Source organism: Trachemys scripta, chromosome 5 (assembly GCF_013100865.1).
Source record: "Trachemys scripta elegans isolate TJP31775 chromosome 5, CAS_Tse_1.0, whole genome shotgun sequence".
Classification (NCBI taxonomy): Eukaryota; Metazoa; Chordata; order Testudines; family Emydidae; genus Trachemys; species Trachemys scripta.
In genome coordinates this window covers 8282229-8309199 of record NC_048302.1, presented here as the reverse complement: position 1 = coordinate 8309199, position 26971 = coordinate 8282229, and the positions used below count along the sequence as shown (strand labels likewise).

General features: G+C 46.8%; 2 protein-coding genes across 6 annotated transcripts in view; one reads left to right on the top strand and one right to left on the bottom strand.

The window, feature by feature from the left end:
• Positions 1-24192, top strand: part of LOC117878009 (UDP-glucuronosyltransferase 2A1-like) — a 31485-nt gene extending 7293 nt beyond the window's left edge. Inside the window, exons 1-7 of one of the 4 annotated variants that reach the window (XM_034771828.1) lie at positions 213-1171; positions 7755-8406; positions 11580-11728; positions 14393-14524; positions 15184-15271; positions 17034-17253; positions 18695-24192. In XM_034771828.1, coding sequence (XP_034627719.1) covers positions 455-1171; positions 7755-8406; positions 11580-11728; positions 14393-14524; positions 15184-15271; positions 17034-17253; positions 18695-18974 — 2238 coding nt within the window. In that variant the 5' untranslated portion in view covers positions 213-454 and the 3' untranslated portion in view covers positions 18975-24192. Of the gene's footprint in view, positions 1-212; positions 1179-7494; positions 8407-11579; positions 11729-14392; positions 14525-15183; positions 15272-17033; positions 17254-18694 lie in introns of those variants that run through there. The other 3 variants (XM_034771827.1, XM_034771825.1, XM_034771829.1) reach the window with 3 other exon arrangements.
• Positions 23774-26971, bottom strand: part of YTHDC1 (YTH domain containing 1) — a 25215-nt gene continuing 22017 nt past the window's right edge. For both annotated transcript variants that reach the window (XM_034771830.1, XM_034771831.1), the window contains 2 exons: positions 25281-25415; positions 23774-24762 (listed from right to left, as the gene is read on the bottom strand). In XM_034771830.1, coding sequence (XP_034627721.1) covers positions 24544-24762; positions 25281-25415 — 354 coding nt within the window. In that variant the 3' untranslated portion in view covers positions 23774-24543. The remainder of the gene's footprint in view (positions 24763-25280; positions 25416-26971) is intronic.

The window sequence follows — 26971 nt, the reverse complement described above, 5'->3', positions numbered from 1 at the left end:
TGCAATGCATTTCTTTCTTTCTTTCTCCTTAATGCTCTTTCGCCTACAGTAAGGCAATATTATTTTTCTAGAGTCCTTACTCTATCTGGTGGCTAGTTCTCTCTAAGCACTAGGGGCAGTAGCAGTTAGTACGAAGAGCAGTAATTCATCCAGAGCAAGAATGAATGTTAGTGATTGCTCAACAGAGGAAGTGATCTGACTCGACTCTTGTTTCCTGCTGTAGATTGAAGCAGGCGATTCATACTGTCTTATCCAGGACAGGATTTTGTGTTAGCACAGATTGATTTTACTGCCAAGGTATTCCCTGTGCTCTGAGATAACTAAGGTTAATCAATGTTGGAAGTTTTAGAATAATCTCCACCGTGGGCTGTCCTCTTGTGTACCAGCACGTGGATCGAAAGAAGTAGGCAAGCAAGCAGGCAGAGTGGAACAGCTTACAAGGAAACGCAGCCATATGATGTCGGAGAAGTATATTACAGTACTCTTTTTGGTTCTGGGCTCTGGCTTGGGCTCAGGGTCCTGTGGGAAGGTGCTGGTCTGGCCAGCTGACAACAGTCACTGGCTCAATGTAAAGTCCATTTTAGAAGAGCTCGCAGACAGGGGCCATGAGGTGACCGTGCTGTTGTCTTCATCCTTTCTGGGCACAGATCCCACCAGATCTTCTCCTTTCAATTTTGAGGTGATCCCTGTGCCATTCACAAAGGAGGATATGGCATCCCTGATGGAAGACTTTCTCCAGATGTGGGTTTATGAACTGCCCAACTTTTCATACTGGGAGACCACTTCCAGGATGTGTAACTTAATATCACGGTTGGTGTCTATAAACAAAGCAACTTGTGATTCGGTGGTGTGGAATGAGGAGCTGATGAAGATGCTGAGAGAGGCTGCCTTTGACATTCTCCTTGCAGATCCATTAGTGCTGGGTGGGGAGCTAGTGGCAGAGAAGCTTGGAGTCCCATTTGTCTATACTTTCCGGTTCTCTATTGGGAACACAGTGGAGCGGCTGTGTGGGGGGCTTCCAGCCCCTCCGTCGTACGTGCCTGCCAGCATGGGGGGACAGACGGACAGGATGTCCTTCATGGAGAGGATGAAAAACATGCTCTTTTATGCTCTTCAGGATGTTCTGTTTCACCAGTTTTTTTGGAGAGAATGGAGTCAGTACTACAGCGATGTTTTAGGTAAGGCTGCTCTTGTTTGCCGTGATTGTGTCTTTACTTTGGGCTGCATTGTGTGAAAGGAAGCCTAGTCCAGTGGGTGAGGATTCCAGGCACTCGGCTTCAATTTCCTGGGCCAAGTCTAGACTGCTGCCGGCAGCTGTACTGGCCCTAGCCCCTAGCATAAACAAAGTTGTATCAGCAAAACTGCCGTTTTACTTGTATAGCTTGTTTTGCTTAGAGGGGCTGGAATAAGCTACACCGGAAAAGCCCAGTTTTGCTGGTATAAGCTGCAGTCCTCTAAGGAGCACTTGCCAAGCTAGGATATTGGCAAAACACTCCTAGTGTAGGCCTGGCCTAAGGCACTTTTATATCAGTTTAACTGTGTCTGCACCAGGGGTTGTACCGGCATAGGTATTTTGGTAAAAAATCACATCCCTAAACCGAAAAGGTACATCAATACAAGAACTGCATGGAGCCCACACCTTAATCTCTCTGTGCTTAGTTCCCCAGCTGTACATTCTTGTGACATTTCCAGCTTTGCCACTTCCATTCACAGCTAGAAAGGGGAGGGAGAAGAAAAAGCCTTGGTCTCAGTGCCCAGCTGTGCCAACTTCCTGCTCTACATGGTGCAGCTGAGAGGGTGGGAGGCAGAGGAGAAAGGGAAAGACCCTAGGAAACGCTGCTGGTTGAAACACAGCTTTTTTTCTCCCCTCCATGGATTATTTCCCAGTAGAGGAAACTGGGACCTAAAATCATTCCATCCGTTTCTTTTGGCATGATCCTATAAAGCAGCACAACAAGTAACCACCAGGCCTTGTGGTGAAAGCACTGGACTGGGAATGCAAGAGATCTGGATTCTAGTCCCGGCTCTGCCACAGACTACCTATGTGACCTTGGGCATGTCACTTCACTTCTTCATGGCTCCATTTACTAGGGGTAAAATAATCCTTCCTCTCTCCCATCTGTTTGTCGTCTCGCCTATTTAGATGGCAAGCTTTCTTGCTATGTGTTTGTACAGCTCCTAGCACAACAGGGCCTGATTTTCAGTTGGCAGCTCTAGGTTCTATTGTGACATTAGTAATAATAAGGTGGCTCACAATAGGTATACCAGGAACCATTTTGAAAGCTGTTTGCGGTGAATTGATCAAACATTACACTCTGGGCTCTAGTTTCTATTTTGAACCTTATTATAAGAATAACAAAATGAGGCCTGATTTCCAAAGGGGCTAAGCGTGTGCGGGTCCACTTGATGTAAACAAAGCTGCCAGGGCTTTTCAATCAGGTCCTGACTAGTCTACATTTTCAAAGAATCTGTTTCAAATTAAGGTGTGATCAGGGCAAATACTGCAGTGGAACAATGAGTAGCTAGTTATAAGCGACTAGTGCTGTTGAAATGGAGACATTTGGGACATCACCCAGTGAAGGCACAGTATACTGAGTTTCCCAAATTAGAAGGGGTAGCAGTAGACTTGTTGTAACATTCATCTGGTTTTGTCTTTTGAGACAGTCGTCTCTTTGGGGCCCAGCCTGCTGTCCTGTGTGTATGTACTGTGACAAAGTTCCTCCTCTATCTTGGTGGGTCCTGCGCTTATTGGCGGATTTTCTTGCCTCAGAGATTCACCATGTGGGTTGGGGAACAGCCCAGAGACCTTCCCCTCTGGAAGACCCCACAGTCCAGGTCAATTGGGAGGTTTGGGGGGAACCCGGGCCCGCCCTCTACTCTGGGTTCCAGCCTAGGGCCCTGTGGACTGCAGCTGTCTATAGTGCCTCCTGTAACAGCTGCAACTCCCTGGGCTACTTCCCCATGGCCTCCTCCAAACACCTTCCTTATTCTCACCACAGGACCTTCCTCCTGGTGTCTGATAACGCTTGTGCTCCTCAGTCCTCCAGCAGCACACTCTCTCACTCTCAGCTCCTTGCGCCTCTTGCTCCCAGCTCCTCACACTCCCACCACAAACTGATGTGAGCTCCTTTTAAAACCCAGGTGCCCTGATTAGCCTGCCTTAATTGATTCTAGCAGCTTCTTCTTAATTGGCTCCAGGTGTTCTAATTAGCCTGCCTGCCTTTTAACTGGTTCTAACAGGTTCCTGATGACTCTAGTGCAGCCCCTGCTCTGGTCACTCAGTGGTCATCAGTGACCAGTATATTTGCCCTCTACCAGACTCCTGTACCCCACTGGTCTGGGTCTGTCACAGTACAGAACCTAGCCTATATCAGGGGCTACTGCACTGCAAATAATGCTGATATGCAAAGGGAAAGAAGACGAATCATTTCCCATGTGAACTTGGATATAAAATGGAGTCATGCTGGTTTGCTTTCCCTGGTTTGATTGTCTGACATTGCTCACTAAAAAAAGAATTTAAACCCACTGATATAAAGTCACTAGGTAGTTGGCTCTTTGTCTTATGTACAAAGGGTTTCAACTGTCTTTACAAAATAAAAAATCTAGACCAAAGGAGAGATTTTCAAAAGTGTGTAAGGGGTTTAGGAGCACAAGCACCATTGAGGGACTTGAGCTTCTAAATCCTTCTAAATCCTTTTTATTTAGAAAAACTGGACGTGCACAAGTCCATGGGGCCGGATGCGCTGCATCCGAGGGTGCTAAAGGAGTTGGCGGGTGAGATTGCAGAGCCATTAGCCATTATTTTTGAAAACTCATGGCGATCGGGGGAGGTCCCAGATGACTGGAAAAAGGCTAATGTAGTGCCCATCTTTAAAAAAGGGAAGAAGGAGGATCCGGGGAACTACAGGCCAGTCAGCTCACCTCAGTCCCTGGAAAAATCATGGAGCAGGTCCTCAAGGAATCAATTATGAAACATTTAGAGGAGAGGAAAGTGATCAGGAACAGTCAGCATGGATTCATGAAGAGGAAGTCGTGCCTGACTAACCTAATTGCCTTCTATGATGAGATAACTGGCTCTGTGGATGAGGGGAAAGCAGTGGATGTGTTATTCCTTGACTTTAGCAAAGCTTTTGATACGGTCTCCCACAGTATTCTTGCCACCAAGTTAAAGAAGTATGGGCTGGATGAATGGACTGTAAGGTGGATAGAAAGCTGGCTAGATCGTCGGGCTCAACGGGTAGTGATCAATGGCTCCATATCTAGTTGGCAGCCGGTTTCAAGTGGAGTGCCCCAAGGGTCGGTCCTGGGGCCAGTTTTGTTTAATATCTTTATTAATGATCTGGAGGATGGTGTGGACTGCACTCTCAGCAAGTTTGCAGATGACACTAAACTAGGAGGCGTGGTAGATACACTAGAGGGTAGGGATCGGATACAGAGGGACCTAGACAAATTAGAGGATTGGGCCAAAAAAACCCTGATGAGGTTCAACAAGGACAAGTGCAGAGTCCTGCACTTAGGACGGAAGAATCCCATGCACTGCTACAGACTAGGGACCAAATGTCTAGGTAGCAGTTCTGCAGAAAAGGACCTAGGGGTCACAGTGGACGAGAAGCTGGATATGAGTCAACAGTGTGCTCTTGTTGCCAAGAAGGCTAACGGCATTTTGGGCTGTATAAGTAGGGCCATTGCCAGCAGATCGAGGAACGTGATCGTTCCCCTTTATTCGACATTGGTGAGGCCTCATCTGGAATACTGTGTCCAGTTTTGGGCCCCACACTACAAGAAGGATGTGGAAAAATTGGAAAGAGTTCAGCGGAGGGCAACAAAAATGATTAGGGGTCTGGAGCACATGACTTATGAGGAGAGGTTGAGGGAACTGGGATTGTTTAGTCTCCAGAAGAGAAGAATGAGGGGGGATTTGATAGCAGCCTTCAACTACCTGAAGGGGGGTTCCAAAGAGGATGGAGCTCGGCTGTTCTCAGTGGTGGCAGATGACAGAACAAGGAGCAATGGTCTCAAGTTGCAGTGGGGGAGGTCCAGGTTGGATATCAGGAAAAACTATTTCACTAGGAGGGTGGTGAAACACTGGAATGCGTTACCTAGGGAGGTGGTGGAGTCTCCTTCCTTGGAGGTTTTTAAGGCCCGGCTTGACAAAGCCCTGGCTGGGATGATTTAGTTGGGAATTGGTCCTGCTTTGAGCAGAGGGTTAGACTAGATGACCTCTTGAGGTCCCTTCCAACTCTGATATTCTATGATTCTATGATTGTTTTTGAAACCCTCCCTCCCCCTATTATTTATTCAAATCAACTAGCTACTTTTCCTGATACCAATCTAATTTATTATGCTCATGGTAATTGGTTGTTCGTTCTATGGTAGCTCCTGTGAACCATAATCAAGGCCCCTGTGCTAAGCCTTGTACAGATAAGTAACAGAAAAGATAAGCCCTGACTCCGAGATCTTGCAATCTGGGTGTCAGACCTGATGTGAGAGGTGGACAAAACGGATACATGCTATTGAGAGGATGCGGTAACAATACATTGATGTGAGTTCAGCAGAGAAGCGAAAGTGTCAGCTTGCCATATGCCTAAGAAGTGCCAGAGAGGAGTGATTTGTTGGCATCATGGCAGAAGTAGTTAAAACTTGGAGTCTGATTTTTATCAGAGATTTGTGAAACAAACTACAGGCAATATTATGAGGAAGCCGGGCACTGACAATGGGGATTGGTCCTGCTTTGAGCAGGGGGTTGGACTCGATGACCTCCTGAGGTCCCTTCCAACCCTGGTATTCTATGATTCTACCTGTGTAACCTTCACACCTCCTGGGGTGTGGTGTTCTGTCCCATGTAGTGGCACCGAGACCACTTAGCGAGATTGAATCTGCTCTACAGCTTTAGCTAACAGCCATGTGGCTTTTAGCTCATGCAGTAGAGACTCATGCATTTAGCTCCAGATGTCCCAGGTTTGATCCTGCCTGAAGAGAACCAGGATCTGCCAGCATTACACCTGCTCTGAGAGTGGACACTTTCATGAAATCCTCTACTCCCAAAGGCTTAATTGGTTGATCAAGAATGGCATTCCTCCAACTGCAGAAGAGAACATTACGCTGAGAGACCTGGCTCCTAACCAATTTCCCTCTTAATGCTGCTAAAAGCAGGCTCTAATGTTCAAGGCTGAGTGTCCTAGCTTCTCTGTTATCTAAATGCACTAGCAGTATCGCACTTTGCAGTGCATGCAAAACAACTTTGGCCCTGATTGTGCCCTAGTGATGGAGTGGGATGGGGCCGAGATAGGAGTGATGCAGTGTCCCAAGGAACGATAATACAGTGACCCATGCTCCATCCTTCAGTTGCCTTCACAGCCACCTCCTCAATTGCTCCCAGAGCTGGCAAAGAGCTCTCTGTGGGGCCAAGGATCTGCGCACACACAGAGCTGGGGTAGGGTGATTAGGATTGTCTCGCCATCAGCCCTGCAGTTTCCCAGAGGAAGATAATACGGTCCCCAGCTCTATTATCATTCTGCCCCTCCCCCACGGTGTGAGACTCCCCTTACAGGAGGGATCCTGGAGACAGCTGTGTTTGGGGGGGGTCCCTGTAATCCTGACTCCACTGCACCATGGCTAGGGAACGGCTCCGAGTCCCTCTGTGCAAGTGTGGAGGCACAGGGCTTCCATGCAATTTGCCCAGGCCTCTTGCTGATTTGGTGAGATCCACGTGGCTCTTGGGGGATGGTGGGGTGAGTGGGCTACCCCATTCTGTGTGGAGCCATCCCCCAGGGAGCATCTCCCTTTGCTGTCCCCCTTTGCTTTGCCCTGGGGGTTTTCCCATAGGGGGAGGGGCAATCTGGCCCTATGTTTTGTGTGAATTGATGCTGGCCCGTGTGACACAGAGGCTCTGCTGCCTTGCCCCCACCACCATGGAGAAATTGGGAGCCAGCGAGAGTGTTTCCCTTGGGGAGCAAGGGAAGCCACAGCGGCAGCCAAGTGGGCAAGAACTGTGACACGCCGATGTCCTAAAGCTTCCTCTGCCTGCCCGTCTCCTGGAGTGCCTCCCACGATGGCTGACTCTCCCCTCGGACCTCCTCAAGCACTACTCCTATCACCCAGCGCGGAGGCAGAAGCCAGGCGCCCAGTCACACATTCCCATTCAGGACAAGTGTTCCCAAATAATGCGTCTGTAAAACTGTTCCTCAGCCAATCACAACTCATGACTAAGTTGGTGACAGTGAGTCGTGATTGGTGGAAGAGAAACCAGTGATTACAGGGTCAAGTCCTGGTAACAAGGGTCTGATCCAAAGCCCACTGAAATCAGTGGAAAGACTCGCATTGATTTAGCGAGCTTTGGACTGGGGCCATAGTTTGCAGTTCAGACTAGAATTTCCCTGCAGATCTGAAAATGCACATTGTGTCACAATAGCTGTCCAGCAGAGGGAGCGGGTTGTTTTCAGTCCTGCACGAGAATCCATCAGTTTCATTCCGGAAGGAGAATCTTAGGTGATCCAGAACAGGATTTGGTACTTGCTGAGTCTTTCCCCACATATGGTAATTTTGCACTGAAATGACCTTATTCTTCTATCAAGATTGGAACGTTCAGGATCCAGTCTTTGAGGGCTGTGCTTAGAAGCGTTTACACTGTGGACTTTGGAACTGAACTTCGCTCTGATAAGAGTTGCAGATGTGCAGCCATGATGTTGAAGAAGTGGCTTTTGCTGGTGCTGTGGGCTCACATGAGCTGCTGGAGCGCAGGATCCTGTGGGAAGGTGCTGGTCTGGCCCACCGATGCCAGTCACTGGCTCAACGTAAAACTGGTGCTGGAGGAACTCTCCCTTCGGGGCCACGATGTGACTGTGCTGGTGCCTTCAGCAAATTTACTCATCGATTACAATGAGTCCTCTTCCCCATTTGACTTTGAGGTCCTGCCAGTGCCCTATACCAGGGAGACCATAGTGGCCCTGATGGAGGACTTCCTGCACCTGTGGCTGTACGAGCTTCCCCATCTGTCCTACTGGGAGGGCCTGAGGAAAATGGTGGAAAGCATGGCAGTCTTTATCAAGATATTCAAGCAGACCTGTGACAGTGTCGTACGGAACCCCAGGCTGATAGCAAAGCTCCGGCAAGCAGGGTTTGATGTGCTAATCTCAGACCCTCTTTCTCCGGGCGGTGAGCTGGTAGCAGAGTTGCTTGAAATCCCTTTTGTCTATACTTTCCGGTTCTCTGAAGGGAACACAATGGAGCGGCTGTGTGGGGGGCTTCCAGCCCCTCCTTCGTACGTACCTGCCAGCACGGGGGGACTGACGGACAGGATGTCCTTCACAGAGAAGATAACAAACTTGCTGCTTTATATTTACCATGATGTGTTTTTCCTGCATTTCTTGGTGGATGAGTGGAATCAGTATTACAGTGATGTCTTAGGTAAGGCAGTGACTGGACAGACATAGCTTTTTTGCCCAGGCCAAGACTTTAAAAATTGGGGGCCTCAAGTTAGGAACTGCATTTAGGTCCCTAAGTGGCCTGCTTTTTCAAGAGCACTGAGCACTTTCACCTCCAAAGCCAGATACAGAGATTGAAAGAAATTTTAAATGTAATTTTCTTTTCACTGTTTGATCAATTTGTGCATTTCTCTGAGCTGGGACAATTAGTTTTATAAAAGTTTCGAATACATTTCACTTCCTGGTTTTCCCATGTTAGCACAGTCCTGCAGGGACCGTGCATAAGAATAAGTTGTTTACATTTTAAATGAAATTTAACATCCTAGGTTTTGTAGAAACTTGTATTCACAAAGCCTAAAGTGTCAGCCAAACATGTCCTGAACGTGGGCACAGCTCTGCTCCCTTTTTAATAAACAGGAGCTAAACTTTACCACTGATCTCCAATTAACCACCTTTGCATTCTTAGTCCCATTTCCCTGGGAAGTATCTACATGAGGCCCAGGGTCAAAGTTAAGCCCCCAATTCAGCAAAGTATCCCAACTCAAGAAGGGTGCTTAAGCATGTGCTTTAACTTGAAGTCAGTGGGATCTAATCACGTGTTCATGTGCTTTCCGGAATTGGGGCCAGATTGTGCTGATATCTTAATTACCTTGTATATTATAAGAATAATATTTGTTTATTATATGGGCAGTGTAAGAGGTGTGATCTTAAATACTCGTTTCCTTGCTCATAAGTGCTTGAGTTTTGTAATGGACATGAGAGGTAAGACCACGGCTTTCAGATAGCAACTTGAAGACTTGATCCTGCGAAGATGATGACCATATGCTAGTTCCAGTGCAGACAATAGGCAACATTTTCAAGCATATTTTTGAAAATGACTAAGGGCTTGTCTATACTTACGCGCTGGTTCGGTGGCAGGCAATCGAACTTCTGGGTTCGATTTATCGCGTCTTGTCTGGACACGATAAATCGAACCCAGAAGTGCTCGCCGTCGACTCCGGTAATCCTGCTCGGCGCGAGGAGTACGCGGAGTCGACGGGGGAGCCTGCCTGCCGCGTCTGGACCACGGTAAGTTCGAACTAAGGTACGTCGACTTCAGCTACGTTATTCACGTAGGTAAAATTGCGTACCTTAGTTCGAATTGGGGGGTTAGTGTAGACCAGGCCTAAGGATCCAATTGGCAAAGGGAATTTAGGCGTCTAGCAGGATTTACAAAAGCACCCCCGTGAGTTTGTCCCTTTGAGTTTCAATGGGAGTTAAACACCTAACCTGCCGAGGTACATCTATAAATTCCACACTGCCACCTAGCTGCATCTTTAGGCACTTAAATACCTTTGAAAATCTAACCCTAAGACACTTCGGATATGTCTATACTGCAGTTAAAAACCCACGGCTGGTCCATGCCATCTGATTTGGGCTCACGTGGGCTGTGGGGATGTTTAATTGCAGTGTAGGTGTTTGGGCTCAGACTGGAGCTTGGGCGCCAGAGCCTTGTGAGGTGGGAGCTTTTGACATTTTTGCGCATTGAGACAACTTCCTGGAGTGAAGTTGTATGTGCAGGCTTGAGGCCTACACTGGCGAGGCATGTGCAGCACAGCCTGCCTTCCCTCTCAACATCAGGAAAAAGTGATCAACGATCAGAGCAAATTAAGTATCAGACAGAAGGCAGCCGATATCCTAATCCCTAGGCCAGTGGCCCTGCCAACCAAGTCCCTGACCCTCGCCGGGCCTTAGTTAACCCATCTGAAAAAGATAAGGTTACTAACAATGATGTATATGTCTGTAGTGCTTTATCTGTAGATCCCAACACACTTTAAAGATGTGGGTAAGCATTGCGAGCCCAATAGAACGCTTGGCCCAGCAAAGTACAGACGTGCTGTAGCCTGATGATTTGAGAGGTCTTTATAGTGTTGTCAGCTATGGATTGTTTTCCAAACTCTGTCTATGCAGAAAGGAGAGCAAACGCCTATATGATCATCAGCTGCCCAGCAGGGGAGCAGTTTTCTGGGACTGCTGTTGAACTTATTGGCTCCTTTAGCAGAGTCTTCCCTGCCTCCCCACCGCTCCCCTTCTCCAGTTCGGTAGGTTGTGCTCTGCAGCGAGATCAGTGGCTCGGGGCGGGGATGCCCTGTGGGCGGCCTGTGGGGATGGTGTTACTAACTCGGCATAGAGAGGCACTTAGGTCGACTGAGCCAAATTTAAATGAAGACACTTCCACACTTAGGTCGGCGCAAAGCAGCTTACATTGACCTAACCGTGTAATGTAGACCAGGCCTGAGTTCCCAGATCTGAAGGAAAGATCTGTGTAGCTCAAAAGCTTGTCTCTCTCACCAACAGAAGTTGGTCCAATAAAAGAGATGACCTCACCCACCTTGTCTCTCTAATATCCTGGGACCGACACAGCTACAACAACATTGCATACTAACTAACCTGTGTCATGATCAAAGTTTACTGTGTCATGGTGTCATGTGGGTGTGAAAATCCTGTTAGTCAGCACTTCAGCTCTGAACAAGGGCAGGACATGGGGCTCAATCATTGACAATCTTCATTCCTAGCTGTGATTGAGACTCTAGACAAAGTTCCCTATTATTTATCTGCGAGTAGCAGCTAGTGTCCCCAGTGCTAAGCCCTGGACAAACGCATAATCCCTGCCCTGAAGAGTTTGCAATCTGAGGCCTGGTCTAAACACACAGTTGTAGCGATTCAGCTAAAGGGGTCACTTTATACCAATTTAGTTAAGCGTCTGTAACGGTGTGTGGCCACTGCTATTGATTCACTGTACATACAGAAGTGTACAGGCTCCAGTTCAGCTGATAGATGTGACTAAAACAAGTTCTAAGAAAGTCCAGACACACAGTTGCACCATTTGAATAAACCCAGTTTAAGGTAAATCAGTGGAGCTGCAGTGTGTCAGACTGAAGGATGGGAGGGGAAAGAGAGTTGAGGTCACCTGCCCAAGGCCATGCAACAATCCAGCGGCAGAGCTGTGACAAACCCCAGGTCTCCTGAGTCCCAGTTCTGTTCACTAGGCCACGCGGCACTGAGCAGAGTCCAGGAGCGCTGGGTCTCAGACGTAGGGCTGGTATGTTTCAATAGACAATGAGCGAGACTGCTCCCTCCTGCGGCTCATTTTAACGCCTTATCTTTTGCTTGCAGGAAGGCCCACGACGCTGTGTGAAACGATGGGCAAAGCAGAGATGTGGCTGATCCGCACGTACTGGGACTTTGAATTCCCTCGCCCTTTCCTGCCTAACTTTGAGTTTGTCGGGGGACTCCACTGCAAGCCTGCAAAGCCTTTACCTGAGGTACCTTAATACTCTCCCTTGGTCTAGTCATCTGCCCATCAGCTCAACCGCCGTTTGTTTCCCTGGTTTCCACACGCAGGGTGTGCCATATCCTGGGGCGCTCGCTGAGAACAATGTCCGCTCTGGGCAGGAGAAATCTGTTCTGCATCACTGCAATGTTGGATGATGCTCCGTTGCGGATTGAAAATACAGGGCCAGTTCCAGAGCTGTGCTAATTTACTCCATCCTGTAGTCCATCGCCTGTCTGCCTGCGGGGGGGACAAGGTGGGGGAGGGGATATATTTTATTGGACCAACTTCTATTGACGAGAGAGACAAACTTTCCAGGCACACACGGCTCTTCTTCAGAGTGTCCCAGCTAAATGGAACAGATTGTTTAGCGTAAATAACTACCACATGTCAAGTGACCATTTGAAGTGAAGTGACCTGTTAACATCTCTCCGGTGATAGGGAGGAAAGGAAGGGGGGAGGGGGGAGGAAACAGCTGGGGGAGGGGTCATTTAGGGGGTTAGAGATTGTTGTAATAAGCCATAAGTCCAGTGTCTCTGTTCAGTCCCTGATTTTTAGTCTCTAGCAGAGTCATGAATTTAAGCTTCCCGGTTCGCCTTTTGAAAGTGTTGGGCAGGTTTCCTTTGAGGCTGAGGACTGAGAGCTCGGATAGGGAGCGATCGTTCTGTGAAAAGTGTTCACCCCCAGGTGACAGGGTGTTTTTGTCTTTTATCATTTCCCTGGGTGAGTTCATTTGAGAGTGTAGTGATTGTCTGGTTTCACCCCCGTAATTGTTGTTGAGATATTTAGTGCACTGGATGAGGTACACCATATGTAGGACCCACCTGTGGATCCTTATGGGGGAGAGGGTTGTTAAGGCATAGCAGTAATATATGGAGATATACCTGTCGGAGAAAAACGCAGTTCTCACTTTTTGTTTGGGTACAGCTAGTCAGATGCTTTATTTCTCTCACATTTGCGCAGAGGGAGAGATCTAAGCAGGTCTCTCAACAGGTAAACAATTACAGCAAGCATTTATACCTTTTGTTACAGACAATAATGAGCAACAGCTGCATTTTGTTTATACATAGGTCATTCTGATATCTTGTTTTGCTCACTAATGTAGACTCTTAGTCTACATTCCATATTATCTACACAAGGTCGCAACAACTTCTCACACAGTTTTTTCCCACTTGCCTCACACATTCCTCGCTTCTACAAATCTCACGTTATTAGGGTTACAGTTAGCCTAACTCTTGCTAATGAACTGTCATGCATTGCATCCCCTTCCTGTCAGTTCTTTCTGTGCTTCCACAACCCTATCTCATAGAGTGGGAAGGGACCTTGATGGTCATCAAGTCCAGTCCCCTGCTTTCACTACAGGACCAAGTACTGTCCCTGACAGTTGTTTATTTGTTTGTTTGTTTTGTCCCCCCCATGGCCCCCTCAAGGATTGAACTCACAACCCTGGGTTTAGCAGGCCAATGCTCAAACCACTGAGCTATCCCTCCCCCCGGTAGTGAATCCAGTGCTCAGCTTAAAAAATACCCGAGTACACCCCTCATCCCATGGCTCTCTACTCACCCAAGCTATGTCTCCCACATAGGGTGACCAGATGTCCCGATTTTATAGGGACAGTCCCCATTTTGGGGTCTTTTTCTTATATAGGCTTCTATTACCCCCCCCCACCCCCTGTCCCGATTTTTCACATTTGCTGTCTGGTCACCCTACTCCCACATCTGTATTGCTGCTTTTAGCAGCATCACATCTGGCCGCTGGAGCCTTTGGCAGGGGGAGAAGCATCAGGGAAAGGTGCCAGCTGCTCCCTCCCTCCACAGGCGCTGCAGGGAAAGGCTCCGGCAGCGGGGAAAAGCAGCAGGGACAGACTGAGCCTTTCCTCGCTGCCTCCCCTCTGCCAGAGCCCTTTCCCTGACACCCGCAGCATGGACGTGGTGCTGCCTTTCCCCGCAGCGTGTAGCTGCGCCGACGGAAGTGGTGTGTAGTGTAGACGTCGCCTGAGTCAGATAGGAAAGACGGCCGGATTGAACTGCTCGGCGCCAGGCACGTATCTGTGCTGAACAGCTAACAAACGATGACGATGAAAGCTTTGTTAAACCAGCTACCCACGCAATCGCTAGCCATTGGCTCCTTATACCTGTGTCAGCTAGATTAAAGAACCTTCTGCTATAAGAAATTTCCCCATGTAGGTGCTTAGAGACCGTGAGCAAATAACATTTTAGCCTTCTCTTTGATAAGCTCTGTATTTACATAAATATGTCTCTTGCCACGTGCATTTCTACTGAGTACCTTTCACCTATTTCACTCTGCAGTGCATTGAAAAGTGGGTTAGAATTTAAAGTGATAGCTTGTCATTTTAAGGGGTTTGCTGCTCATGCTTGCAGACTACGCTGTAGGGAAGCTGAAATCAGCAGTCAATCTGCAAAAGAGGCAGCCTAGGTCCTGGTGAATTGGGTTGTGCCTCTCTCCCTGAGGTGCGGCTCTGTATTTGGTTGTTGTGTGTGAGATTTCTGGAGTCTAAGGATAAAAATAGTGTTACGCTTAGACTTTCAGTTAGAGTATTTCGGTTTTATTTCGTAGGCGTGCCGTGAACAGAACACAACAGCACTGGACGGTGTGGGCTGCTTTCCAAAACTAAAAGGCTCTTGTCTCTCTCCAGGAAATGGAAGAGTTTGTCCAGAGTTCAGGGGAACATGGTATCGTGGTGTTTTCTCTTGGCTCGATGGTTTACAACTTAACTGAGGAGAAAAGTAACATGGTTGCCTTGGCCCTCAGCCAGATTCCACAAAAGGTCAGTTTCTGTAAATGAACTGCATTCCTGCCAACAAGATCAGCAGGCCTGCTGCAAAATCCCTCAGGCCACAGCTTTCAAACTGCCTTGCCTAAAGGTTGGCTCTTTACTTCCCCTCAATAGAAGTGCTCTGATGTTTTTCCTCCTGCAGCTCCAATTGAAGTCACTGGGTCTGGGGCTTGCAAAGAAGCAGGGTTGAGTCCCGAGTGGTCACAGAAATTAACTTTATAGTATTTTTCTGGTATATGACTCACTTGAACAAAACCATGTGGGGTGAGTTCCCATGCCGCAATGAGGCAGTGTGGACTAGTGGATAGAGAGCAGGACTGGGTTCCATTCCTGGTTTGGCCACTGGCCTGCTGGGTGACCTTGGGCAAGTCACTTCCCCACCCATGCCTCAGTTTCCCCATCTGTACAATGGGGATAATGAAACTGCTCTCAAAGCGCTTTGAGAGATCTAATCAATACCGTATTATGTAAATAACTCAAGCAGCTCAAAAGAAGCCTTGCTAAACAAGGGCCTGATCTAAGGCCCACTGAAATCAATGGAAAGACTCCAGTAGACGTCAGTGGGCTTTGGATCAGGCCCCAGATTGCACTGCGGTGCCACAGTGCAGCTTGAACTACAGCTCGTGTATCTTCAAACATTTTCATTCAAGGTCCTTTGGAGGTACAAAGGGAAGAAACCAGAAACGTTAGGACCCAACACTAGGATTTATGACTGGATACCCCAGAATGACCTGCTTGGTAAGACTGTGCTGGAAATGTTCCTAGCTGAGCTTTTCTCAGTATTGACAAGCGTGTTCACTCCTCCCTTTACTCATTTCATTTATGACACAAAGAGACTAGCTGGCCCATTATACACACACAAGCTCATCCTGTAGCCAAATGCAGTACCTCAGAGGTCACTTGGAGGCCAGGGTACTTAGTGTGTTTGTTATCTAGGGAGAGGTGCTTACTCAGCCTTAATTACCCTCGTGATGGTCGCAGAGCAAGGATAGGGTTCACAAAAGGTACTAAGGTGCTTAACTCTCACTGATAACAGTGGACGTTAGAAGCCTGAATACCTGTGTGGCACGGGCCCTTAGTAGCTTAACTTCAGCAGTGAAGACTTGTTCTTCTAGCTCTGTGCGTCCCAGGTTCAAAGCTGGCTGCTGGCCTACGTAGGCTCAGTTAGACGAGCGCGCTGGGGACCAGAGCTATGGAGAGAGGGGACCAGGCAACAACCTGAGACTCAGTATGGACAAGCAGAGAGTCTTCTCCTGGGGCAGTGGGGTGTAAACTGCACAGTTGACTGTTAGGAAAGCAGTGAGCCAAGTGGGAGCGACAGTAAAGCTCTATCCGCGTAGCAGCTTTGGGTCTGAAGTCCTGAAACCAGCCAGGGCTGTCCTCAGCTGTATGGACCAAAATAGCATTGCCATAAAACCAGAGAGATAACAACATTGCTTTGTCCTGGTGCCCCTCCCTTGGAATCAGTGTGTGTGGCTCCCGTGACAAAAACTAGAGTAAACACAAAGAAGGGCAGCAGAAGTGATGCAAAAACTGGAGTTACACTGGGATAAACGGGAGTGAAACAGGCCCAGTAACTGGTGTGTAGCATTTAAACATAAGTATCTAGAAGGCAGCCACTGCCTTTCCCTTTTTATTTGTATTCTGTTGAATCTTTTTTTTACAAAAATAAGGGGAGAACGGGGGAGTAAAAAGAGCAAAGAAGTGAGGGGAAAGGAAAGAAAGGGCAGGGGAAGGAGAGTAACATCTCCGTTTCCATCCTCTAGGGATTAGTCAAAGTTTTCAAAAAGTTTAACCAATTTGAAAATACTTGGTCTGAGGTCCCTCGTCTCTGAAACAGTAACCACCCAGAGAGAGTTGCCCAGCTGATGGGATAGATTGCAAAGCACACTTCAGGAAGTAGTTTTTAGGGAGGTTCTGTATCTATCATCATCGTAACCCTCCTGCCTACTTTTAGCTAAAAGGATTGTGTCCCAGTCCCAGAACATGTGGTTTGAGCATTGGCCTGCTAAACCCAGAGTTTTGAGTTCAATCCTTGAGGGGTCCATTGAGGGATCTGGGGCAAAAATCTGTCTGGGGATTGGTCCTGCTTTGAGCAGGAGGTTGGACTAGATGACCTCCTGAGGTCCCTTCCAACCCTGATATTCTATGATTCTATGTGAGCCAGTCTGGCTCCAGGAGATCCACTTCTCCAGCTCCACCCATGCAGTATAACCTGTGCAGGGATCGGTATGAATGAAATAGAACTTCCTGCTGGGTCAGCCTTAATCGTAGATCAACAGCAGAGTTTGTAAAGTTTTGCAAGGTACTTCCCCATTGGCTAGGGTTCAAACATGTACACCCCATTATCTGTTCCTAATGCTAATCTGGAGTAATCAGGACTAGCCCCTTGTCAAACAAACCATTATTTACCTAGTTAGTACAAAATTGTTGCCTTTTCTCTGGAATCTGAGCATTTATGTACCCACTGTTCCTAAACGCTTCTCTCCTCCTATTCCAGGCCACCCCAAGACCAAAGCCTTTATTACTCACGGTGGAACCAACGGGATCTATGAAGCGATCTACCATGGGATTCCCATGGTTGGGATTCCCATGTTCGCTGACCAGCCAGATAACATTGCTCACATGAAGGCGAAAGGAATGGCAGTCGAGCTGGATTTTAACACAATGCAAACCCAGGATTTAATCAATGCATTGAATATGGTCATTAACAACTCCAGGTGAGTTCAGTCTCTGCCTAATGGGACAGGGTTGTGGTAGCAGTGTTGGTTCAAGGATACTAAGGAGATAAGGTGGGCGAGGGAATATCTTTTATTACCTTGTATCTCTAATGGGACAGGGTCAGTTTACTGAAACAGTGCTGTTGAGGCGAGAAACCCAGCTGGCTTTCTCCTCTGGGAACTCTATCACCAAAAATGCTGAACAGTCTGGGCATAAAACAAGTGGTAACCTCCCAAAGGTTCTTGCATTAAGCATGTCTCTATTTGAGAATGCAGCAGCTCCTGGAAGGGGTGGACAGGAAATCAATTTCCCTCACATTGTATTTTGTGATCTCTTTGGGAAAGATCCCTCTGAAAAGGCCCTGGAGCAGCCCCTGAGATTGTGTAGTTTTCTGCTCCCTTCTTGCAGCAAGTTCGAATGAAGTCACCCAGCCAATTTCCAATGCACACATGCGACCATGGGCAAACTTCCTTCTTGGCTAGTTTGTGACACTGCGTCTTGGCTTCCCAACTTGCTACCACTGTCCATAGGGCACTGGGGGAATTCCACCTTTCTCAAGCTACGAAACACCAGATCAGGAGGGAAAACCCTGCAAATTATCTTCCCAGAAGTATTTTTTGCAAGGGAAAATGACACTAGAAAAAGCTGGATGCTAGGAGTGTTTTGTGGCGAACCCGCTGAAGAAGTCTCATTATGTAATAGCAAATTGGGGCTAGTTCATCTTTTCAGCTCACTTTACATCTTGACTGAGGCCATGCCTACACTACACAATTAAGTCAACCTAACTTTGTCAGCAGTCACCGCACTTATTAAATCGCTTGTGTGCGCACACTTGGCTCCTTGTGTCGGCGGTGCGCATCCTCACCAGGAGCGCTTCTATCGACTGCATTGTCAGTGCGGGGTATTGAGGGATGGCTCCTGAAAGCCGGTAGCAGTCACCGTAAGCAATGCAGTGTCTGCGCTGACACTGCATTGACCTAATGCCATCGACCGTGACTCTCCACCGCTCGGGGAGGGGGTGTTAATAAATCAGTGTAGAGAGGCACTTATGTCGGTGGGTGCCAAATTTAAGTGAAGATGCTTAGATCATAGAATATCAGGGCTGGAAGGGACCTCAGGTTGTCATCTAGTCCAACCCCCTGCTCAAAGTAGGACCCATCCCCAGACAGATTTTCCCCCCAGATTCCTAAATGGCCCCCTCAAGGATTGAACTCACGACCCTGGGTTTAGCAGGCCAATGCTCAAACCACTGAGCTATCCCTCCCCCTTCCACAACTAGGTCGAGACAAGGCAGCTTACATTGACCTGACCCTGTAGTGTGGAGGGAGCCGGGTCAGTGATCCCTTTGCTTGCAAGTTGCCCCATCCTGTAGCTGTGTTGAGGAAAGCATTGTTTCAGAATAATCACCATGTTGTTTTGGTTTTCCCCCCATTCCTTCAGCTATAAAGAAAATGCAGTGAGGTTATCCGAGATTCACCACGACCAGCCCATAAAGCCCCTGGACCGAGCTGTCTTCTGGATCGAATTTGTCATGCGCCACAAAGGGGCAAAGCACTTGAGACCAGCAGCTCACGAGCTCACCTGGTACCAGTATCACTGCCTGGATGTCCTGGCGTTCTTGCTCGTCTGTGCAGTAGCTGCTGTTTTCATTGCTGTCAGGTGCTGCTTGTTTTGCTGTAAGAAATGCGGTAGGATTGTAAAGAAAAAGAAAACGGAGTAGATTTGCTGTTCCCATTGGCCACGCTTGTCTCTGGTTAGGCCGTGGTTCGGCCGTGGTTCAGCCAGGTACTTCAACTTGTTCGTGGTCCTGTTGATCTAGGCATATGCTGAAAATGAGGCGCATGCTGCAATACCCATGCGTAATCAGGGCCATGTTCTGGTGAAGTAGTATCAGGAAAGCTGCACACTTAGCGAATGTGATGTTGACAGTAACTTCCTTTTGGCTTGAATAAGAATGAATCATTAGCTTGATCCACCAATCGGACTCCTTCGGTGATTACACAGGGCTTGTCATATGCTAACTGGGGCAATGATGTTCAGAATGTAACTTTCCAGAGACTTTATTTTAAAAGGACAAAGCCCATATATTTTAGGTCCTTTGCTGTGTCTTCCACCTGCGGGTATTAAAGTTGATTTGCCCACCCTGCGATCTGTGAGTGTGTCCCCTCACTAGATCACCCAGAACCAAAATGTCTGTGTGTCTGTTGTATGGCTCCTGGAAGAGCAGACACTGACTAGTTCGAAGTCCAGATAAGCGGTCAGATGCTCCTAGAAGATGCCCACCCGAAAGGCCAAGACTTCTGAAAATAGCCATCTGCCTGTAAGTTCCTATGTCCATATTTAAGTGTCTTAATAGATGACCTGATTTTCAAATGTTCTGGGTATGCAGCAGCTCCTTCTGACTTCAGTTGGAGATGCTGAGTGCTCAACATGTTTGAAAATCAGGTTTTTTTAGCAACCATGGTGAGGATCAAGGAATTGGATTTTCAAAGGCATCTATGGTAGTTAAGGGTGCCACTCCCATTGAATTTCACAACTCTCTTGGCCTCCTTTCAAAATCTCAGCCAAAGAGAGGAACTTCACGTCCCGTGTCTGAAAGCCTGATCCGGTGTATAAAATGGGACTCGTTTGTGTAGTGATATGGAGGCTCCAATCAGATCCCTTCTGCATTGGCTCTTGTGAAAAATCTCTCCAAAGTTTAATGAGACTTTACCCTGAGTTAAATTTCTGTGGGTGAAGACACAATTTGATGGCTGAGAATTATAGCGCTGGGAATTCAGTAGGCACGTGTTAGAGTGTGGGCCCAAGAAAGGAGGTGGCTGTTCGAACAGCAGCCTTCCCAGACATGCAATTGAAGGGCAGTAACTATCACAATCGCTACAGCGTAGAACTCCCAATGGTCAAACCAGTACACAAGGGGATCCAGGAAATGGCAGAATAACTCAAGGGGTTTTATGTGCATCTAGGTCTGCCCCCTTTGCTCCATAGTCCAGTGCTCAGCCTCCAGCGCCGGCCCACTGCAACCCAGAAAGCTGAGGAAACAGCTGCTCTGCCCAACCAAGGTGGGGCGACAGACTGGTGCAGGGAAGGCATTCCACTGTGTCCCATCCCCTCCATACACACATACGGGCCTCCCTGTGCTGCAGGACTCTCTTCCCAATGGTCCCCCTTCTGTGGGCCGTGGAAAGTTAGCCTTAGGGTACATGGTCTCTGTTCATCTTGCTCGCTGGCCTCCACAGCAGAACCAGCGACTTGCACATCCTGACAGCTGCCAAAGCTCCCTGAAGACTTGTCTTAACTTCAGTGGGCTTTGGCTCAGGCCTTTACTGGCTTAGCTCATCGTGCCGTCAGTAATTCCCAAGCGTCTGCTGCCGTACACAGGAGTGGGTCACCTGTGCTACAGCATTCCAGAGCTGCTGGAGAGGAGACCTGCTGAATAATGGACCTTGTGGCTTCACTGGTCTGTAAGAGGTTGTCTTAAAATGCTCCTGGAACCACCAAGTGCAACTGCTAATTTCCCTCAGTAACGGGCAAACCTATTATCTGCATAGTGGGCCAACTCCTCAGCAGCTGTAAATCCATATCAATTATTCTGTTGAGCGCCATGAAGATTTTAGAACAGCTGAGGATCACTTATGCAGCAACAGTATTGCATGGTTGCTACAATAAGCAAGCCACCAGCTCATGTCGAAGAGTGCCTTTAAACTTGCCTTTGTCAGAGTTGGGTTGCATTTGTAAATACGATCCAGCGCTTAATGGAAGGCAACTTATATTTGCCTGCAGACAAAGCAGCTCGAGAAAACAGCAAGGTTCTTCATTTACTGAATATTTTTTCTTGCCCCAAACAGTTTTATTAGCGCTAATTTTTGGAGCTGGTTGTGACAAATCTTAAGCCTTAAGCTAAAGCTTTGATGCTAAACTGAAAACGGGACACCTTGATGTTGATTTAGGAGAATCTAGCCTCTGGGGCCTATCATAGCAGATATACGGAGTATAAGACACACTAATGTGAATAGTCATGTTTCTGAGCTTGCTTATACTGCGTATACAGAAAAATACCCAAATTGGTAGTCAGCTACAGCCACCAGTTATGTGATTTATCATTGAGATTCCCCTTGTTGCTGTAAATCACTGGAAACTTGAATCCAAATTGGAAACACTGGGTGAGCTCCTCAGCTGGTGTAACCTGCCCTCTTGTAATCACTTGAGTGGAGCTAGGCCAGTGCACCCCAGAGAATTAGGTCAATTAGCTATTACAAAATGTCTACAGAAATCTACAGGTTGCCTAGGTCTGTGCTGGAACTCCGTACACATCTGTGCCCCCGATCCTGCAGCGAAACGCATGCAGGCTGAATGCAGTCAGCAGGAGCTGCATGTGCCCATACAGGCAGTTGGCAAGATCACAGCCTTGATTGTTGACATATAAAACATTCAGAGATTTGATACTTGGAAGCAGGAAGCCAGAGTAAGTTAGGTCGACCTGCTTGGCGGGGGGGAGGGAGTAGAGTTTGTGGAAAGTATCACTGAGGAGTTTTGACCAGCTCTAGTCTTACTTTTCCCTTCACAGGGAAAGACAAAACTGTGAGCCCACTCCATGAAACCCCATTAGCATGACCCTAGGAAGATCTCTGCCTGAGAGGGGGCAGGCATGTTATTTGAATGTAAAATGTCATACAAGTTCAGGCTCTGGTGTAATTCAACGCGTGTCGCACTCGTCGAATGAACTAGCTCCCTTAATACTACAGCATCGCCACTGCTGCTAACCAAAATATTTGCTACCTCGTGGCTAGAGCATTCAGCTCCTTGGGTTGATTTGTTATTCCTATTATTGAGTGTCAAACTGATTAAGTCTAGGAAAGATTCCCTCTACTAAAATATGCAATGCTTAGGTTAATACATGTCAGTTTCAAGTGAGGGAATTCAGCTGTAGGAGATCCCACAGTAACCTGCATTGCACTTAGTGCAGATGGACTGCTACCCACAGAAATTACCAGGCACAGTTGCAGCCTTACTGGACCAGGTTATTTAAAAGTTTGCCTAAGCAGGAGACAAATGCCGTCAGAGGAAGTAGGACTGAATGAAGATGGACGAGAACAAGTATGTGGAGACAAAAGGGCTGCCTTTTTCAGAAGAAGTTAGCAAGTTGAGTGCTAGACTTTCACAAGCCTGGCCGCATGTGAAGGAGCTGAACATGTGAAATCTGGACATAAACCTGCTTGGCTTTTATACTCTGGCCAGATGCTGCCTCATTGCTACTGCCCTAATTTATTCTTCTTAGGATGACGCACACACATGTGCGCAGACACACATTCACACTAGAATTTGCCAGTTACTGAAGTAGCTCTACAAGCCATGATTCAGGTGACAAATTACAGCTAGCATATGTATGGCTCTGCACTGTATGACAGCTGTAAGAGTCTAAACTTGCTAGGATCCAGGAGGTTCCTGCCTCCTGAGATGACTGAGGCCTTGTCTATATTACCATGGTAAGATGACCTAAGTTACGTGAATAACATAATTGGAGTCGATGTAGCTTAGGTCGACTTACTGCGGTGTCTACACCATGCTGCGTCAACAAGAGATGCTCTCCCGTCGACTTCCCTTACTCTTCTCAGGGAGGTGGAGTATCGGAGTCGACCGGAGCATGCTCTCCCTTCGATTTAGTGGGTCTTCACTAGACCCACTAAATCGACACCTGCTGCATTGATTGCAGCAGTGCTGATCTACCAGTAACTGTAGACATGGCCTAAGAATAATACATTTCAACCCAAAAGTTAACTCACAGTAAAGTGAGAACAGGGAAAAGCCTCCAACTGCATGCAAAGAAGAGTTTTTTTCCATCGAACTCTCAAGTTGTAGGTTAGCTCTCTGGTTTTTACTATTGCAAGTTTAAATTCAAATCCGTCCTGTTCAAGAGCATTTACAATACAGAAGTCAATGAAATATCCCAGGGCATTTGCTATGGCATGTTACATAGAGGCATGCCTATGTTGGCTCTGCACAGTGGGTGTGTGCCCTGTAATTTTGTCTGGATTGAGCAATTGATTGACACGGGGCTGGTTTGGATCTCTCTTTAGATGAAGTGGTGTCGAGACTGGCACAGGGCGAGGACATTAAAGGCCATGTCTGCCCTCCCGGTGAAATCGACACTGCTGTGACTGATGGAGCGGTATTGATTTAGCTGGTCTGGTGAAGACACGCTAAGTCGATCTGTACTCCACCACCCCAAGAGGTGGAAGCTATGTCGACAAGAGAGCATCTTCCGTTGATACAGCGCAGTATAGACACCGCCATAAGTCAACCGAAGTCACATCAACTTCAGTTACGTAAAGCGTTAGCGTAGGCTAGCCCTTAGTTTTGGGGATACCAAGCCCCAGCTTACAGCTGTCTGGGTTGAATTTCACCCATTGGAAAGATCTTTACTGAGGGGGAAAATAGGTAACTTTTAAATACACAGGCCAGCCTTCCTAGAACTGTTAGCAAACCTGGAAGCCTTTAAAATAACAAGCCAAGCTAAAATTTCAATTGTTACCAATTTATTATTATTATTATTTTTTTTATAAAAAATGGTAGCAATGTAGAATACAGCAACATTTTCTGCTTCCACACACGCAAACTGTGAACATTCCAAGCAATGTGTACGTTTCAGGGAGGCTAGACAATAGCATGGACCAGAGGGTTACTGAACACAGGAAGATTTTTAAAAAGATTAAAAATTAGATATCAATAGTGTCTTCTTAATATTGCTTTCATTATTGAAGACTGACAAAACACTCTACAGCAAAGGTTAAAAAACAGAAAAACAAAAGGCTGCTACAACACTGCCATACAGTCAAATCATCATACTTCAATAGTTGCATACTTGATAGCAGCATTTTTTCCCACTGAACCATGTGAAACTACACGTAAGAAAATAAAGCAAAAAAAAAAAAAAAAAAAAAAAAATGATGGCAGTTATCCAGCAATATTTAAAAAACCTAGGAGGAAGTCACTAGAAGTAGATGAACACTTATTGAAAATGAACCAATATCTACATTCTTAACTGTTTCCCATTCTCCAATAAAAATGTCAACTCAAATATCAACTTTGTGCATTTTTTTCTTTTGGCTGATTGAGTTTTTCCAGTTCGTAGTTTACTGCATGCTTGGAACAAAGAGGGTCATTGTAAAACCTTCTACACAACAAACTTTAAGTAGACAGCTGAAAATAAAGTGTACTACTTGTAAACACACAAAAAAAAAATACAAGCTTTGTTGTTTTGTTTCAAATGACCACTGGTTCCAGATGGATTATCTTCTATATCTGCCTCTTTCCCCCCTGTCTCTGTCCCGCTCACAAATTCTCTCTCTCTCCCTTTCCCGATCCCGTCCCCGTTCTCTGTCTCTCCTGTTGTCTCTGGGACGATCGCGCTCCCTCTCCCGCTCTCTCTCTCGAGGTCTGCTTCTCCGGCCACTGACCACTGCTTGTGTGCGACGCAGAAAGTCGTCTACCCTCATATCGTAGTCGTGCTGTGAAAGAGAAGGACAAGGCTATTTATTTAAATTGCCCAATCAAAGTCCCAACACTTCACCCATCCACTACTAGGGCCTTTTGGAAAGCCAGGATCAAAGGCAGCTGATAAGAAACTTTAGCATAAACTTTTTCATAGCAACGGCACAAGTTTCCTCCCCTCTCCAGACAAGTTACAGATACCAAAAAAATCCTTCCCGATTTGGACTGAATTTCAACCAGGGAAGTGTACACATTGACAGCTGGAAGCCTTCCACAAACTTGGGCCAAGAAATGGTGGGACTTGTGCTCTTAAGTCCCTCAGGGGGATTTTCAAAAGCACCTACAGCCTTGATTTAGGCACCTCAGTGACCTGATTTCACAAGTACATTTAGGAGCCCAGGTGTAAGGCCAAGATTTTCAGAAATAAGAAACCTCTTGTATGCTTAGGCTCCTAACAACCCCCAAATTCCCCCCATTCCTACTTCTGCCGGTCTGTATGATTTGCCCCTTCCCCTTTGCTTTCATGTACACTTACTACTCGCTTGTCTCGGTATCTTGCTTCGTGGGGTACGGGGTGGTGTCCTGAGTATGGAGGGTGGGCCTGAGGTGGAGGAGCATGGTGCTGATAATAAGGGTGATGTGGAGGCTGTTCCATAGCTGGATAGGGTGGCTACAAGGAAATTAAAGGAGGTTTGTTGAACACTCCAAGATACAGAGCAAATCATCCTTAACGTTAGGATTACAAGGACACGTTACCTGCCACTCTGAAGGAAAACAAATACAACATTTAAATATATTCTCCTCTGCAGGTGGACTATGGTTTAAAACATTATCTTGCATATGGAGTGGACAGCAGGACACTGCGTAGATTCCAACCAGATCTTCTCACTGAACTTCAGCTACCAGCATTTATTTAAAACTATATCCCAAAAGCACTAAGATTCTCTCTCTCTGTCAGTCATGAAAATGAGCAATACTGTGAACACTTCAGCTTTCATTAGTTCACTAGGTGTTGTACTGGCTACCTCAGATAGGTGTCATGCAGACAAGCATATACTGGGCTGAGGGAGATTTCAAGGCCAAAGCACCTGTTGTTCTGCTGAGTTTTATTAGGATATTCACATTTTGAATGAAAGGCCTATTCCACAAGAATAGGCTGCCAAAAAGCCAGAAGCTAAACTAATCTTAAAAAAAAACCACACCAGGCAATTTGGCTATTCTCCATGTCCCCTCAACTCGTCTTACTTCCACTCCCTGCATCAGCTAGGCCATTCTCCCATAAATAGTCACCACAGTGTTTTGCTTGCATAGTGGTTCCAAATTGAACTGCTTGGGAGGGCTGGATTCTAGTGTAAATGCGTATTTAGCCAACCTGTAGAGACGGGCTGGGTAGAAGGATGGATAGATGGGTCAGAGAACTGAGCTCTTCCCTTCCTGCAGTCTGATAGCCCCATTTGTTTGGGTATTTTTGTGCACACAGACTTTTTGTTTGCTTCATCCAAGAGTGAGAAGCCATGGGGGCATCTTTGCTTCTGACAAACCATTTGACAATTCCCAAGTACAAGAGTCACAGCAGAGATCATGCTATAAATATGCAACTGATATTGAGAAATAACTGCACAGTGATTATCCAACTCCAGACACAGCCAGAATGCAGGGAATTGGGTAACTGAGAATTGCCCTCCTATTGACAGAGAACCCTATCTCAGTATAACAAAGATAGCGCCTGGTACATTATCATGCACTCAGTGTATGAATAATAGTTTGCTGGTATGTTTATTCAACTGAATACACAAAGGAACCAAAAAGCCAGTGCCACAGAGCAGCATACCTAACGAGGACCATGCTAAATATACTCCAGTGCTCCCTAGACGCTTCACTGCCAATGCCAGACAACTCTTACACTCAGAGACCCCTCAGTGGCCAGTTTCCCTCCTGCTATATTCTGTATTCCTACTCAACCTTCTTCAAATATTGATGGATTATTGATCTGATCACATCTGTTATAGTGCATTGTACGGAGAGTTCTTTGTTTTTGTTTTATGAGAACAAATTTCCTCACTTTTTTATGCATTCAAACTAAGCTGGATTCCTATGTCCTAGTACATATTAGGTTGTCAAGACAGCTTCAAGAAACAAACATATTGTTTGATCACCGTATCTTGACATTACCTACTGTAATTTACCCCATTCAATTTTGTTTTCCTGCAACACTTCATAATTTAG